This window comes from Strix aluco, chromosome 24 (assembly GCF_031877795.1).
Source record: "Strix aluco isolate bStrAlu1 chromosome 24, bStrAlu1.hap1, whole genome shotgun sequence".
Classification (NCBI taxonomy): Eukaryota; Metazoa; Chordata; class Aves; order Strigiformes; family Strigidae; genus Strix; species Strix aluco.
The window spans coordinates 3417047-3431528 of record NC_133954.1 but is presented as its reverse complement, the minus strand read 5'-3'; the positions used below and the strand labels follow the sequence as shown (position 1 = coordinate 3431528).

General features: G+C 53.3%; 1 protein-coding gene across 1 annotated transcript; it reads left to right on the top strand.

The window, feature by feature from the left end:
* Positions 1-631: 631 nt before the first annotated feature.
* LOC141933955 (uncharacterized) lies at positions 632-2231 on the top strand. Its single transcript, XM_074849100.1, has 3 exons — positions 632-683; positions 1126-1499; positions 2007-2231. The coding sequence occupies exons 1-3, from the start codon at positions 632-634 to the stop codon at positions 2229-2231; spliced, it is 651 nt and encodes a 216-aa protein (XP_074705201.1).
* Positions 2232-14482: the final 12251 nt, after the last annotated feature.

The following is a 14482-nucleotide window of genomic DNA, read 5'->3' as shown; positions in this document are numbered from 1 at the left end:
TCTGCAATCTCCATCCTGGAGCGGCCTGATCTAATGGGAAATATTCCAAGTGGGGATTGACCCAGACAACCTCTGCAGGTCCCTGCTCAGCTACAGTGTGACTGTGTGATTCCCCCTGTCCCCTGCCCTCCCTGAACCCTGCACGCCCAGGTCACCCTTGGCCTCCCATCCCCTCTGCTAGAGAGCAGCTCGGAGGCATTGTGCTCGGCCTGCAGAGGGGCAGCTGAAGGGAGGCTCTCAGCCTCCTCCGTGCCATGGGCAGGAGGTGAGTGGCTGCTGTTTGCAGGCGCTGAGCTCGGGGACAGCTCTGGGAAGCTGCTGCATGTGCTGGGCCAAGGCCCTGCTGCTGCCCCAGGCTGCAGCTGGCGCTGGGCAGGCTTCTTGTTGCTGGGGAGCCCTTGCTGGAGGAGGGAGAGAGTGGGATTGCCGGGAGCGCAAGTGGTGGCGGTGCAGAGCCGCTGAGCACTCTGAGCCCGGGCGAGCCCCCGAGCGGCGCCGGCGCAGGGCTCAGCCCCGGGGCGGAGCTGGCGGCGGCCGAGAGGAGCGGAGGCGGCGGAGAGGAGGCGCCGCGGCCGGAGCAGAGAGCCGGGGCTGGCGGGGGGCAGCGAGGCGCGGGCGGCGGAGCGGCGGGATGCGGCGGGGCCGGGGCGCAGGGCTGGCGGGGCTGGCCGCGGTGCTCCTGGGTGCGCGGGGCTGCCGGCGGCGGCTGGGACAGGGGCTGCGGGGGCCGGGGCTGGGCCGGGGCTCGCCTGTGACCCTCCTGCTCCTCTTGAACCTTATTCCCTTCTCTGTCCTCCCTTCTGTCCCCAACGAGGTCGTTCCCTCCCAGCTTGCTTCTCTATTCTGTTACTCCACTTCTGCATCCATCCATCCATCCATCCATCCATCCATCCATCCATCCATCCATCCCAGCCAATCTCTTTTCCTCAGTCCCTTCTCCTCTTCCTCACTCGGACTGTCCTTCCAAACATTCCTGTCCCCAAAGAACCACTCTCAGAGGAACTGTCTCTCCATCCTGTGTTCTCAGATCACACCCCCATCATCTGTGAAGTGTCCCCTTCTCCCCTCTCCGGCTGCACGACATGTTCAGCTGAAGCAAAGGGATTCTTCTTTTCTCCTCGGCAGTGGCTGCGGGCAGAGCCCAGGTGCAGCAGGAGCCGTCGGCAGAGACCAACGAGGGCACCGGCGTCACCATCAGCTGCTCCCACCCCAACATCCAGACCGGGGAGTTCATCCACTGGTACCGTCAGCTCCCGGGCCGAGCCCCCACATTCCTCGTGCTCACTCTGAAAGGCTCCAAAGATCTGCAGGCCCCGCCGGGGCGGCTGTCGGTGGCGGCAGACCGCCGGTCCAGCGCCCTGTGGCTCGCCCGGCCCCGGCGCGGGGACGCGGCGGTGTATTACTGCGCGCTGGGAGACACGGGGAGAGGAGCCGGGGCTGCGGCCGGGCACGAACCGCCGCGGGCGGGGCCGGGCGGGGCCGGCGGGGGCGGGGGGACAGTCCCGGGCGGGCCCGCCAGGGGGCGCTGCCGCTCCGCCCGCCGGGGCCGCCTCGCCCCGCCCGGCCCCGCCCGGCCCCGGGCCCCGAGCCGCTTCCCCCGCCCGCCCGGCCCCGCCACCAACACCGGCACCACCAGGCCCCCCCAGCAGTCAAGGCCTGGCCTCAGCACCTCTTCTCATTGACGGCCGCTGCGGGTCTGTGCTCCCGAGGCCACCAAAGAGCCGCGCTTGGGCAGCGCTGCCCAGGGACAGGCAGACGGGCTGGGCAAGGCAGGCAGGGCAGGGCGGGCTTTCCCCCAGGCTCTCTTGCTGCCTCCCGACGGGCTCAGACTCTGCTGCCTAACGGGGCATCCTCGGGCCTGTCTGTAACGGCCGGCCAGCTCTGCCTCAGAAATGCCTCGCTCAGGGGACAGAGTCCCAGAGCTTTTGCCCTTCCCGGGCACATGCACCAAGGGCTCCCCCAAGGCTGTTAGTACCGCCAACAGCCTCCCTGCACGTTCGACGGAGCCAATTAGCAACGGGGCAATTAAGAAACCAATGCACCCAGATGTAGAGTTAGTGGCTAGTGGAGTCAGTCTTTACATGGCAAAGGCTCATTCCATCAAAGCAGAAACGTTCGTCCGAGCTCTGTCAAGTTCTCTTTACTGTGGTCTACCACCTGCTCCTCCAGCCTGGCAGGGCCAGACCTTCACCTGGGTTACACTGCTTACCTTGCCTTGCAGCAGTGGTTGATTTTATTCCTCTGACACCAACAGAGACAAAGGATCGACCTGAACACACCTTTGGTTCCACCCTCTTGCCTGGGTAGCTCTTCCAAACAGGGCAGTATGTTGCCCCAAAGGAAACACCAACACAGTCAAGCGGGGTGACCTCGCCAGGGGGCACCTGGCCCTGCTTGTCTTTGTCTTCTCCATTTTTCTCTTCATCTTAGTGGGAATAGCCTCATCCTTGTCCCCGTGCAGAGTGAGCAGCCCCCGAGTCTGCTGATGTGTTTCCCCCTTGGCAGGCTTTCCTACCTGGAGATCTGTTGTGCCACCACCATTGTCCCCTAGAAGCTGGAGACATTCCTTGTCAGCAGAACTACCATTTGTGTTTCCTGCTTTCATTTTCCCACTTCTTCCTGGGTACATTCCTGATTCCCTCAGCCACGTGCTTCGAACATTATGTCACCATATGCAAAGTGCTCAGTGAAAAATGCCATCATGATGAAGAAAGTCTACATCCTGCCAGTGCTGGCAGCGTGGGCAGTGGGCTTTGTGCCCAACTACTCCCAGGTGACTCTGCTCCTTCAGCAGCCTTTCTGCACCAAGGAGGTTGTTGGCCATTTGTACTGTGATGTTGGGCCAGCACCATCCTGGCCTGTTGGGGGTTGGGCTGACCTTGGCTGGTGGTCAGGTGCCCACCAAGCTGACACGGGGGAAAAAGAAAACAAAATGCTCGTGGGTTGAGATAAGGACAGGCGGATCACTCAGCCATTACCATCACAGGCAAAATAGACTCGATTTGGGGAAATTAATTTAATTTATTGCCAATAGAGTCATAGTAGGATAATGAGAAATAGGAACAAATATAACCCCACCCTTCTTCTCAGGCTCAATCTCACTCCCACTCCTCTACTTCCTCCCTGTTGGAAGTTTGGGAAAAGCGAAACAGCGAAAAAACTGCAAAGTTTGACACAAATATGAAGATTTATCTCCTGCTCTTCCCCTTCTCTCAAGGACTGTTTTGCAGAACTCTGCAGACCTGATCTCTCATTCTTCCTCTTTCCCCACAAAACCAGCACACACCTGGCACCAAGGAATGTGCTGTGTCGTTACACAAGAAAAAATGACTTGATGGTCCCACCCACTCACACATACACACTTAGATAAATACTACCCCAAGTTTGTATCTAACTCAGAGGGATGAGAATCCAGTACTAAGTTGGAGGGACAGATTGACGGGATTGTGCTTTTCACCCCCCCAAGAAGGGACGCCTTTTGTAAGATTTGGGCCACTGGTTACACCGACAGATTAGCCAGGAATTAAGTGTTTGTGATTGCAATCGATTTTTGTGTGCAGTGCGATATATTCAACCTGCACTTTGTGCATTTATCGTAGGCACTCTCAGAGAGCCTGTACATGTTGCCTAAGAATAAACCGTACTGTTCATGAACCCGACGGCTTCTCTTGAACGCAACCGGACCTACAGCACATGGGCTGTTCGTGCACCTGGTGTCTGGCCTCTAGTTACAGCCATAATTGGCATAGCTATTAAGAGATCAATCCAGGCACCCCTGGTCCCTGCAATCTCTGAGGACCAGCTAGAACACAAGGGGATTCATCTCTTACCAAATTAATTCATTACCTTAAATGCAACACTCCCCCCAAGTGGCACAGAGGAATGGGGAATGGGGGGTGCGGTCAGTTCATAGCACAGTTTCCCTGCTGCTCCTTCCTCCTCACACTCTTTCCCGCCTCCAGCGTGGGGTCCCCCCCACGGCAGACAGTCCTTCATGGACCTCTCCAACACAGGTCCTCCCATGGGCTGCAGTTCTTCATGAACTGCTCCAGCGTGGGTGGTTTCCACCGGGTGCAGTCCTTCAGGAACAGACTGCTCCAGTGAGGGTCCCCTGCGGAGCCACAGGTTCTGCCAGAAAACTTCCTTCAGCGTGGGCTCCTCTCCACAGGGCCACAGGTCCCGCCAGGAGCCTTCTCCAACGTGAGTTCTCATGTGGTCACGGCTTCCTTCAGGGCACATCCACCTGCTCTGGCGTGGGGTCTCCACGGGCTGCAGGGTGGATATCTGCTCCACCATGGACCTGCATGGGCTGCACGGGGACAACCTGTGTCACCATGGTCTTCACCACGTGCTGCAGGGGAATCTCTGCTGCGGCACCTGGAGCACCTCCTTCCCCTCCTGCCTCACTGACCTTGGTGTCTGCAGAGTTGTTGCTCTCACATTTTCTCATTCCTCACTTCCAGATTATGTTGTGCAACACTTTATTCCCCTTCTTACATTTATTATCATAGAGGTGCTACCAGTGTCACTGATTGGCTCAGCTTTGGTCAGTGCAGGGTCAGTCTTAGTGTGGGCTGGAACTGGCTCTGTCCAACATGGGGAGGCAGCTTCTGGCATCTCCTCACAGAAGCCACTCCTGCAGCCTGCACCCCTGTCCCTTTCCCCCTAAGCCCAATATATTCCACCACTCTGATCTGTGAATCACATATTTTAGAATTATCATTAATATATACATTCATCACAAAATCTACAATGTTCAAAAAATTCATTTACATGAACAAAAAGAATTCCTCACACCAAAATCAAAATAACACCATCACAGCACCAACAATAGTGGACATTGTACAGACACTCCTCCCCTCATCCCTTCACCACAATTACAACAGCAGAAATTCCCCAGAATTATGCCACTCCCCTCTCTACAGCAACATTCAGTCCATGTTCCAGGGTTCCCTGGGGCTCCATTTTAGGGCCATTTCTCTTCAAAGATTTTATAAATGATCTGGATGCAGGAATCAAATGTACTTTAAGTAAGTTTGATGATGATACTGAACGAGGAGGAGCTGTGGACTGCCTGGAGTGTAGAGAGGCCTTGCAGAGAGAGCTGGATAGACTAGAGAGCCGGGCAATCTCCAACCTCATGAAATGTAAAAAGAGCAAGTGCCGGATTCTCCACCTGGGCCGGGGTAATCATGGTTATACGTATAAACTGGGGGACGAGAGGCTGGAGAGCATCCCCGCGGAAAGAGATTTGGAGTTTTAGGTTGATGGCAAGTGAGTCAACAGTGTGTCCTGGCAGCCTGAAGGCTCAACAGTGTCCTGGGGTGCATCAAGCAGAGCACAGCTAGCAGGTCGAGGGAGGTGATTGTCCCACTCTGCACTGGTGCGGCCCCACCTCAAGTATTGTGTGCAGGTTTGGGCACCTTGAAATAAGACAGACATCAAACTATTAGAGTGTGTCCAGAGGACGGTGACAAAGATGGTGAAAAGTCTTGAGGGCAAGAGTTATGAGGAGTGGCTGAGGTCACTTGGATTGTTCAGCTTGGAGAAGAGAAGGCTGAGGGGTGACCTCATCACAGTCCACACCTTCCTCAAGGGGGGCAGCAGCAGGGGAGGTGCTGATCTCTTTCTGGTGACCAGTGGTAGGAAATGGAATGCAAAGGAAAAGGTCAAGGTGTTGTGGTTTGATCCCAGAGGTCAACTGAGCGCCACACAGCCCTTCACTCACTCCCTCCCCCCGAGAGCTGGAAAGGTAAAAATTGAATCAAAATGCTCAGGAATGGAGGTAAGGACAGGTAGGGGTCGCTCACCCTTTAACGGTAACAGCCAAAGACAGGGTCCCTTGGGGAAGAAAACAGGAACATGTCTGTAATGGAAACACTAAAAAGAGAACAATTAACAGACAGAATGGGACAGTGAGTAGCATTACCATATCTTAAAACACCTCCCCCCACCCCTCCCTTCTTTCCAGTCTCAGTTTTGTTCCCAATATTTCTACCTCTTCCCCAGCGGCACAGGGACACGGGATGGGGGCTGCAGTCAGCGTCCTGCTTCTTCCTCCAAGGTGGGGGGCAGCACTCTTCTACACTCTTCTTCCCCCTGCTCCACCGGGCGTCCCTCCAATGGGATACAACCCTCCACAAACTTTCTCTGGCATGAGTCCTCCCCACGGGATGCATTCTTCTCTAGATACTCCAGCATGAGTCACCCCCACATGTTTCAGTACTCCCAGTGCCAAACTACAACAGAGATCACCATCACTAATAGGCTTGGTCTTGCCCAGAGTGCGTCTGACTTGGAGCTGGGGGAGCTTTTGAGAAACTTCTCAAAGGGGACCACTGCTGTAGCCCCCTCCCCCAGGAACAAAAACCCTGTCAGCCAAACCCAGTACCCAAACAAATGGAATGAAGCTGCATCAGGCAAGTTCAGCCTGAACATTAGGAAAAGGTTCTTCACTGAGAGGGTGGTTGGTCACTGGAACAGGCTCCCCACGCACGTGGTCACAGCACCAAATGTGTCAGAGCTCAAGGAGCATCTGGACGATGCTCTCAGCCATATGGTTTAGTTTTAGGCAGTCCTGCAAGGAGCAGGGAGTTGCGCTCGATGATCCTTATGGGCCCCTACCAACTCCAGATATTCTATCATTGCATGATGCCATGACATGTCAGCACACATGAAAACACATGTGCATGCACAGCCAGTTGCACAGGAAGCCCTGCACATGCACACACACACACACACACATTGAGCCCCGAGACTTGTCATCACATCAGTGTTCAGAGTTGCTCATACGCACTTGCACACACACACTTGCATGTTGATAGACGTGCAAGCTCGTGTACAGAGATAGATATGTGCTCGTCTGCACACACAGATGCCCACACACATACACACACACATGCACACTGACACCACACACACTTACTTGCTCACCTGCAAAAACGCCCGGGTACACAAACCCCTGCACAGACACACACAGACAGGCACTTGTTCACACACACACGGGCACACACTCACTCTCACATGGGCATTTGCAAATGCACACCCAAGGGCAAACACACAGGCACAAATGCCCCCTCAGGCACAGGCAGGTGCATATGCACATGAGGAAGCACAGCCTCTCCCCACACTCTGAGAACCAGGACTCCACCAGGCAGCTCTCTGCCTCTGTGCCCCTGACAACTCCAGGCAAGTCCTTGGAAGCCCAGTGCTCAGAAGGGAAATCAGACACCGGCCATCGCTGGTGGATTTAATGACAGCAGAGAGCTTTTGGGCTTTTGTGGGTTGAGCAGAAGCAGTTCAATCGATTGTGTTCTCATTACAGGAAAGACAGAAGGTGTCTTGGGGTCCAAGCTGCAGGAACTTCTTTGGAAATTCAGCCTGTTCACAGGCAAAGTCTGCTCGTGAGAGACAAAGTCAAAGCTAGAGACCATCCCTATTGCTGCAGCTGCAGGGCTTCCCCGCTTTACAAGCCAAAACAATCCCAGAGTCGGACAAGATCCAGCCCATCCCTGGTGATCGCCGTGGGGCGGCTGTGGAGGTCTGGGACCAGTTCCAGTTGAGCACAGGGAGAGGTGCTGCCCTGACATGCTCCCATGGCAGCAAAGGGCTGTGTCTGGGGTGAGCCAGATGCCCTGCAGCTGCAAATGCTGAGGCTGGGACACCAGAGAGGAAGGTGGCCTGATGAAGTTGCCTTAAGATAAAGACCTGCTCTTCAGTGGGTGTCTGATGTGTCTGAGGGAGAGATGGGCCAGAGGGAAAGAGAAGGAGGCAAAGCGAGTGAGGCACCTGGAGAAAATTGCCTCTGTGAGGTACTGGAAGAGACATGAGAAGTTCCCTTTCCACCTGGATGGGGTAAAAATGATAAGATTTGGATCTCAGCTGGAGGTAGAATTCGGATCTGTTCCTCATGCTGGGATGTTCCCAAATTGCTGTGAGACAGGGTTCAGATTCCTGTAGGAAATGCAGGACATCAGGGAGAGCAAACAATAAATATATTGGAATATGGCGGTGCAAAGTAATTAATTCCAGAATAACAATTCCTGTGAGCCTACACACAAGTGACCCAGTTTTCTCTGGGCACAGGAGCCTTTTCAGTGTCTTGAGTAACTCGCTCACCTGAGGAACTTCACCAGAGGTCACTGTAAAGGCCTGTGGAAAGTGAGAGCATCCAGTTCACTAAGGCTGGCTGATCAAATTCCCTTCCCATTCAAAGGGAAGGACAAGTGAAAGGGAAAGTGATAATCAAGGCACACAATGAGAGCAGTCTCTCAGGAAGTGATGAGGGAGACAAGGAGGGAGACCAGAGCTCTTCAGCCTCTAACTGATGGGCCATAAGGGAACTGCAGGTGCAGCTTTGAAGTGTTTGAGGCTGAGCTTTGTAAGTGACAAGAGGAACCTGAGGATTTGGGATGTTTGAGGGGGTCCTGTGGGACCAGGGAACAGTTCTGAAGGAATTCTTAGGGTAAAGGTCAAAGGTGGTGGGGAAGAGGGGACTGGGGAGGAGAAAGGGAGGCAGTAGAGGGGAGGAGGGATAAAAGGAAGTCCCTGCCCCTAAGCAGGGACTGGTCAGTGCACTTGCCGGGATGAGCCCTGTGCCTGATCACCACAGTCCCCCCTGATTCCTTATTAAATCCTTTCTTAACCACCCTTCTCTGTAGCTTCACTCCCTTTCCCATGTGTGAGCACTGCAAGGTCTGAGCGCCAGTAACTGGAGAGTCTGGTGTGAAAGAGAGAGCTGGGTGCCAGGAACTGGGTGAACAGCCAGTGCCTACAGGGATTTTAGACCTTGGTGCCAGTCACTGGAGAAGGGTCACAGGGCCTTCTGCTCTTTGAACCGTCACCTGGAGGGACTGATGTATAAGCAGTGTGCTTGTGACTCCAGAGGGTGTAAGTGTGTGTGTTTTCACTGGGAACTGTGTGTCTCAGTCATACTGGAGACAGTCAAACAAGGGGCCACTTCCATGATGAAGAGCCTGGAGCGTGTCTCATATGGAGATCCCAGCTGAGAGAGCTGGGACTGTTCAGCACAGAGAAGAGAAGTCTCCGGGGAGCTCTCATCACTGTGTACAAATATCAGCAGGGAGGGTGTGAAGAAGGCAGAGCCAGGCTCTTCTGCGTGGTGCCCTGTGACAGGACAAGGGACATTGGGCACGAAGTGAAACACAGGAGGCTCTGTCTGAACACCAGGGAACCCTTTTTCACTGTGATGGTGAGGGAACACTGGCACAGATGCCCAGAGAGGTTGTGGAGTCTCCATCCTTGGAGGTCCTCCAAATCCCTCTGGACATGGACCTTTGCAACCAGCTCTAGGTGACTCTTCCTGAGGCAGGTTTGGACCTGCTGACCTCCAGACGTCCCTTCCAAATGTACCAATTCTGTGTTTCTGTAACAGGAGACATGAGGGAATGCTGAGAGAACTGGCCTTCTTCAGCCTTCCAAAGAGAAGTTTGAGATTTTTTCTGATTTCTAACACTTGACTGGGGGATGCAGGGCCAGATGGAGCCAAACTCTTCTTGAGCACATGGAGAATGCAGAGCACAATGGGCATGATCTGCAACAGGGGAAATTCCTACCAGAAATTTGGATTTTTTTTTTTTTTTTTTTTGTCGGTGAGGGTGGTACATGGAATTAGATGGATTGAAGTAAGAATGGCAGTCTGGCTCCTTAAGGTGTTGATTGAAGTACCATTAATTGGAATTAATGCAGGAAGGAAAAGAGGAATAGGACAGGTGATGTTACGCTCCTTCAAATGCTGGGTACCCCGAGTTTTAGAGCATGAGATGGACCTCTAGTAAGGACATGGCAGAAGGTGAAGATCCTACCTGTGCTGAAATTATCTGACATTGTTCTCTTTGGACTTTTAATGGGATTGTCTTAGAAATAGACACAATACTCATCCTTTCTACTGTTGAGTAAAATTACATTTCTACAAAAACACGTTGATTCACTCCTAGAAAAGATGTGGACATGCTTGTGGCATCTTTGCTAAGTGGTCCAAGAGATTCTATGCACCAGAGCACAACATGTGTGTGCCCCTACTCAGGTCAGCTGTCATGCAGGTCTCTAACATCTCCATGAACAATTGTCTTGTGGTTACTGTGGGCCACTGCTTGTGGGGAAATGGGTTCCCTGGTTCATGAGGTATTTCTGTTTGGAAAGAGGGAGAAAGTTCACATTAAATGGAGGGTTTGACAGGGACAGTAAGTTTCTGCCATGTTTGGAGTGGAGTGTCATTCTCCAGGTGTCTGAGACCTACATCCTAGAATGGTGCTGGGAGAAGCCTCAGGGCAGACACTGATGGACCCAGGTGCAGCCAAGCCAGACAATGTGTAAGGGAAGGTGAGAGAAGAGACACAAACAGGAAGGAAGGAGAGATTCCCATGGATGTGGCCCTGTGGTCAGTGAGAATGGTTGCAGGGCAGGACTATGGCTCAATTTCTGCTCTCATTTAAAATGCTGAAGTCCTAATGTTGGTGTAGATGTCTGCTGTGACTCTTAGGAAGGCAGATCCATCTCTGTAGCCCCTTGGAGGTTGAGCTTTAGCCTGCTCTTCCACCTGGGAAAGGCTTTGCCAGCCACAGAACACTCCACATTTCTAGGACCCTCCTTTTAGACCAGAAGGAGATGCAACACGTCCATGAGAATATTCCCATTATTACCATTATTGTTACCTGGATCATTATTCAACTCACTGTGGAGGTTTTTTTGGAGAAAAGCCAAAGAGACATAATCAAAATGAACAGGCTTTTTTTACCTCTGTTGTGACTGGTGCATGGGGCCACTCTGGAGTTGATCTGGAAATGGGGTGGCAGTAGGAGTCTCCACCTGCCCATCCCCCACCCCTTCACATGTTCTTTTATGTCTGGGGTGCAGGGCTGCCCCATCCCCACCCCTCACAGGGCAGGGCTCCAGTGGGTGCCCCATGTGCTCTCTGGGTATGTGTCTGGGTGAACAGCCTGATCCCTCATCCTATTCCCTGCTGACCCCTCACCCCTTTCCCTACAGAATAGTTTCTCTGGGTTTGTGTCATCCAGCAGCCTCACTGGAGCCAGGTTCCTCTCTCACCCCGTCAGTTACTCCACCAGAACAAGACACAGGCAGAGCCCCTGGGTGCTGCACAACAGGGTTCATCTCCTATTTCTGAGGATCTGGGCGAGAGGTGTTTTTCCCAGAAAGCTGATGAAAGACAGAGGAGAAGTGACAGAAATGGAGGAGGCTTCTGTTCTCAGAAGAAATAGCAACATCCCCAGAGAGCTGAGGACACCAGGGAAAGGTGTGAAACCTCAGCAACGAAGATACCCCTGACCTCCCAGATGGCCCAGCAGTGGCTGTGCAAAAGAGCAGGTGATTCTAGCTGGGGAGGTGAGGACTCCACTGCCAGCTGAGCCTCTTCCCACAACTGGGACCCCCAGAGCCCCCAGGGCCCCTCACTGTGGAGATGCTGAGTATGCCCTTGGCTGAGGGAGCCACAGGTGTTGCTGCTGGAGGAGGGAGAAACCCAGAAGGAGCATTTCAGGCACAGGAAGAACAGATCGTTTCTCTTCACCACTTCTTCCTTTGCTCCCCCAAGAGAGTCATTTCCGGCAGCTCTGTTATCTGGGGGCTGGGAGGTGCTTTTCTGACTCTCTCTCATTCAGCAAACAGGCAGGTTGGTCTTGACATGAACCTTGGATATCTCATCCTCACAGCCTTCGTGGGGCAAGTGTTGGGTAAGTCCTGGCTTTCTATCAACAAATACTTCTCTTCCCCTGTGGAAACTCTCACAAGTCTTACCAGGATGATGTGGGGAACTACTCTTGCATAATAGGAAATATTATCTCTAGATGCTCTTACTGTTGGTATTGAGAAGAGAATAGAGAAAAGAGATATCTCAGGCCCCTTCTTCTGTTTTTCTTTCCATTTCAATCAAACTTTCTATGCATCTCTCTTATGATCCACCTGCTGTCAGTCTCACTTGTCTCTGCACTCCAACATTTCCCCCTTTCCAACACTAATTAGCAGATCCTGTCAATGCTGCTACTAGGACATTAAAGCCCTCATCCCACTGACATCAGTAAGGTCTCCCATTCCGCTTCCTGGCTGGCACATACCTGCCGTGGCCTCCAGTCTCCTGCTGATGGTCAGCACAACCAGGGCTCCCTCTTTCCAACACTGGGCTCAGCACTGCATGTACCCAGGGAGTTAGGAGCCCTCCAAGATGACAGGGATGGGGAAGTAGCATGAATATTTTGCAAGAGTTCCCCAGGACCCTCAGGCTGTTGAAGGGGTGTTGGTCCAGCCCACAAAGAAAAGGCATGACAGGCTGTTCCCTGTGCCTCTGGGCAGTAGGACAAAGAGAAGCAGGAGGAGCAGGGACACAGCACAGCTCTCCTCATAGTCCATGCTGACAGGCAGCCTTCTTCTCCAGGGTTTTGCATCCATTTCTGGTTTCCTCCCCAGAGACCCTCCCTGCAGAGTCACTGACCTGCTTTTTCTTCCAGGCACCATGGGACAGAGCACTGTCACCCAGCAAGAAGGAAAAGTCACAGTGAAGCAGAGAGACACCTTTCAGACTAACTGCACATACCACATTCCCAGCTTTTATGCCTTGTTTTGGTATGAGCAGAGGAAAGGCCAAGCTCCCCAGCTGCTCTCGTATCAGGCAGCAGCTGGCCCAAGGCACAGTGGCCGTCTCACCACGTTGCTGAACACCACAGAGAAATACAGTGTCCTGCAGCTGGAGGAAGTCGAGGTCTCTGACAGTGCCTTGTACCTCTGTGCTGTGGGTGTCACCCTGGTGCAGGGAGCTTCCTTGGCTGTGCAAGAAGCCAGGGGAGGGAGGGGATGTGTGTGTGCAAGGCTGAGCTTGGGGGAAGGGTCCCTCAGCTCTCCCCTGGCAGCTCTGCTTCCCCTGGGCAACCAGGGATCTGCAGGCCTAAATTTTCTTCCAGGAGGGGAGAGTGTCAGTGGTTTGAGATGAAGGAGAAGGTGGTGACAGAGTCTCAGGTCCTCTTGTTCTCACCATGGTTCACATGGTTTTTCTGCCCATTAGATATGGTGAGGGGGCAGGCAATGCAGGAGCTTGTGGCTGTTTGTTCAAAGTTTCCTTGCTGCTGCTCTTTGTTTTCTGTTATTCCCTGTTGCACATTGTTTCTTCAGGTTTTCCTGCAGGCCTGTCTCTTAGAGTACCTGCTCTGGGATGTGTCCCTCAGAGGTCAGAATTCAAAGTACAATGGAAAACAAATAACATGTCACGGGGCAAAGCTTCTTCCTGGAATTGCATGATGATTCCAATTTCAGATAATAGTCTGAACCACCTTGTGGACTCTCCTGTTGCTGCATGGTGATGTGCTGGGATTCAGAGGACCTGCTCTCCCCAGTGCACTCTCCTGGTCCTTGGAGCCCTTCTCATGCCCTACCTCATGGGCCTGCCAGGAGAAGACATGGCCTTGGGGACAGCTGCCTCATGCCTGGGGAAAAGTCATACACCAGAGATGGACCATGGGGTTTTGGGCACTGGCTGCTGTCCTTGGGGTGCTTGTCTGGTGGGAGCTGGGGGTGTGTGAGTGACAGGGGGGCTGTGGTGTGAGGGCTGGACAGGTTGATTTCAACATTAACCTTAGGGTCATCTTAGCCCTTTGAACTGTGTAACTGCTGGGCTGTGCAGTGATCTCTTTGGGAGATGGAGCGTGTATAGGTGACCTGTCCTTGCTATCCTTGCTCTTGAGAGCAGATCATACCCCCCTCAATCTCGGGACAGGTGGGAAGATGAGAAGGACAACTTCTGGGGCTCTTTTAAAGGATTTTTTTCACATCATACCCACTCCTGCATATTTGCAGACATCTTTTGACTGAACTTCTTTTCCCAGCACTTAAACAATAAAAATTCCCTTCTGAACAAACTTGTGAGCTACTGATGACTCAGAGCCTCCAGCAGAATTGGGCTCCTCTCTAGGGGATAGCAGTGGTCAGGTTCCCTTTCTGCAGGTCATGCTCTGAGGCCAAGGGCCTGTGTCTGAGCAGAGATGCCAGAAGTCAGAGCCCTATGGCCACTGGCTGTGGAGGAGCCAGGTATGACTTCCTCACCTCCAAGAGACAGTTCCTGAACAGCCCCCACTGCCATGTGTCCCATCCTCTCCTTCCTCTCCGAATGATGAAATGTCTGCTTGATCCCCGACCCGATCACCCACTAATCAAGACAATGCCTTTCTTCCTCAGCAACTCGATATAATGTCCACCAATAAAAGGACTGTGTGGAGGCAGGTGCTGGGATGCAGAAAGCTTTAATGACTCTGAAGAGGGAAAAGAGTTCACTTTGAGAGGAGGCAGTCAGAGTAGGGAGAGCACCAGCAGCTGCCAAATGTCTGTGCCCTTTGGCCATGGTGGAGATTCCAGAAGCGATCCACCATCACAGAGGGAGAGGGGCTAGCAGATCCCCCAGCTTGGCTTTGTGGGACTTACAAGCCAGAAAAGCAGAAGAGAAGCAAGACATGGGAGAGAG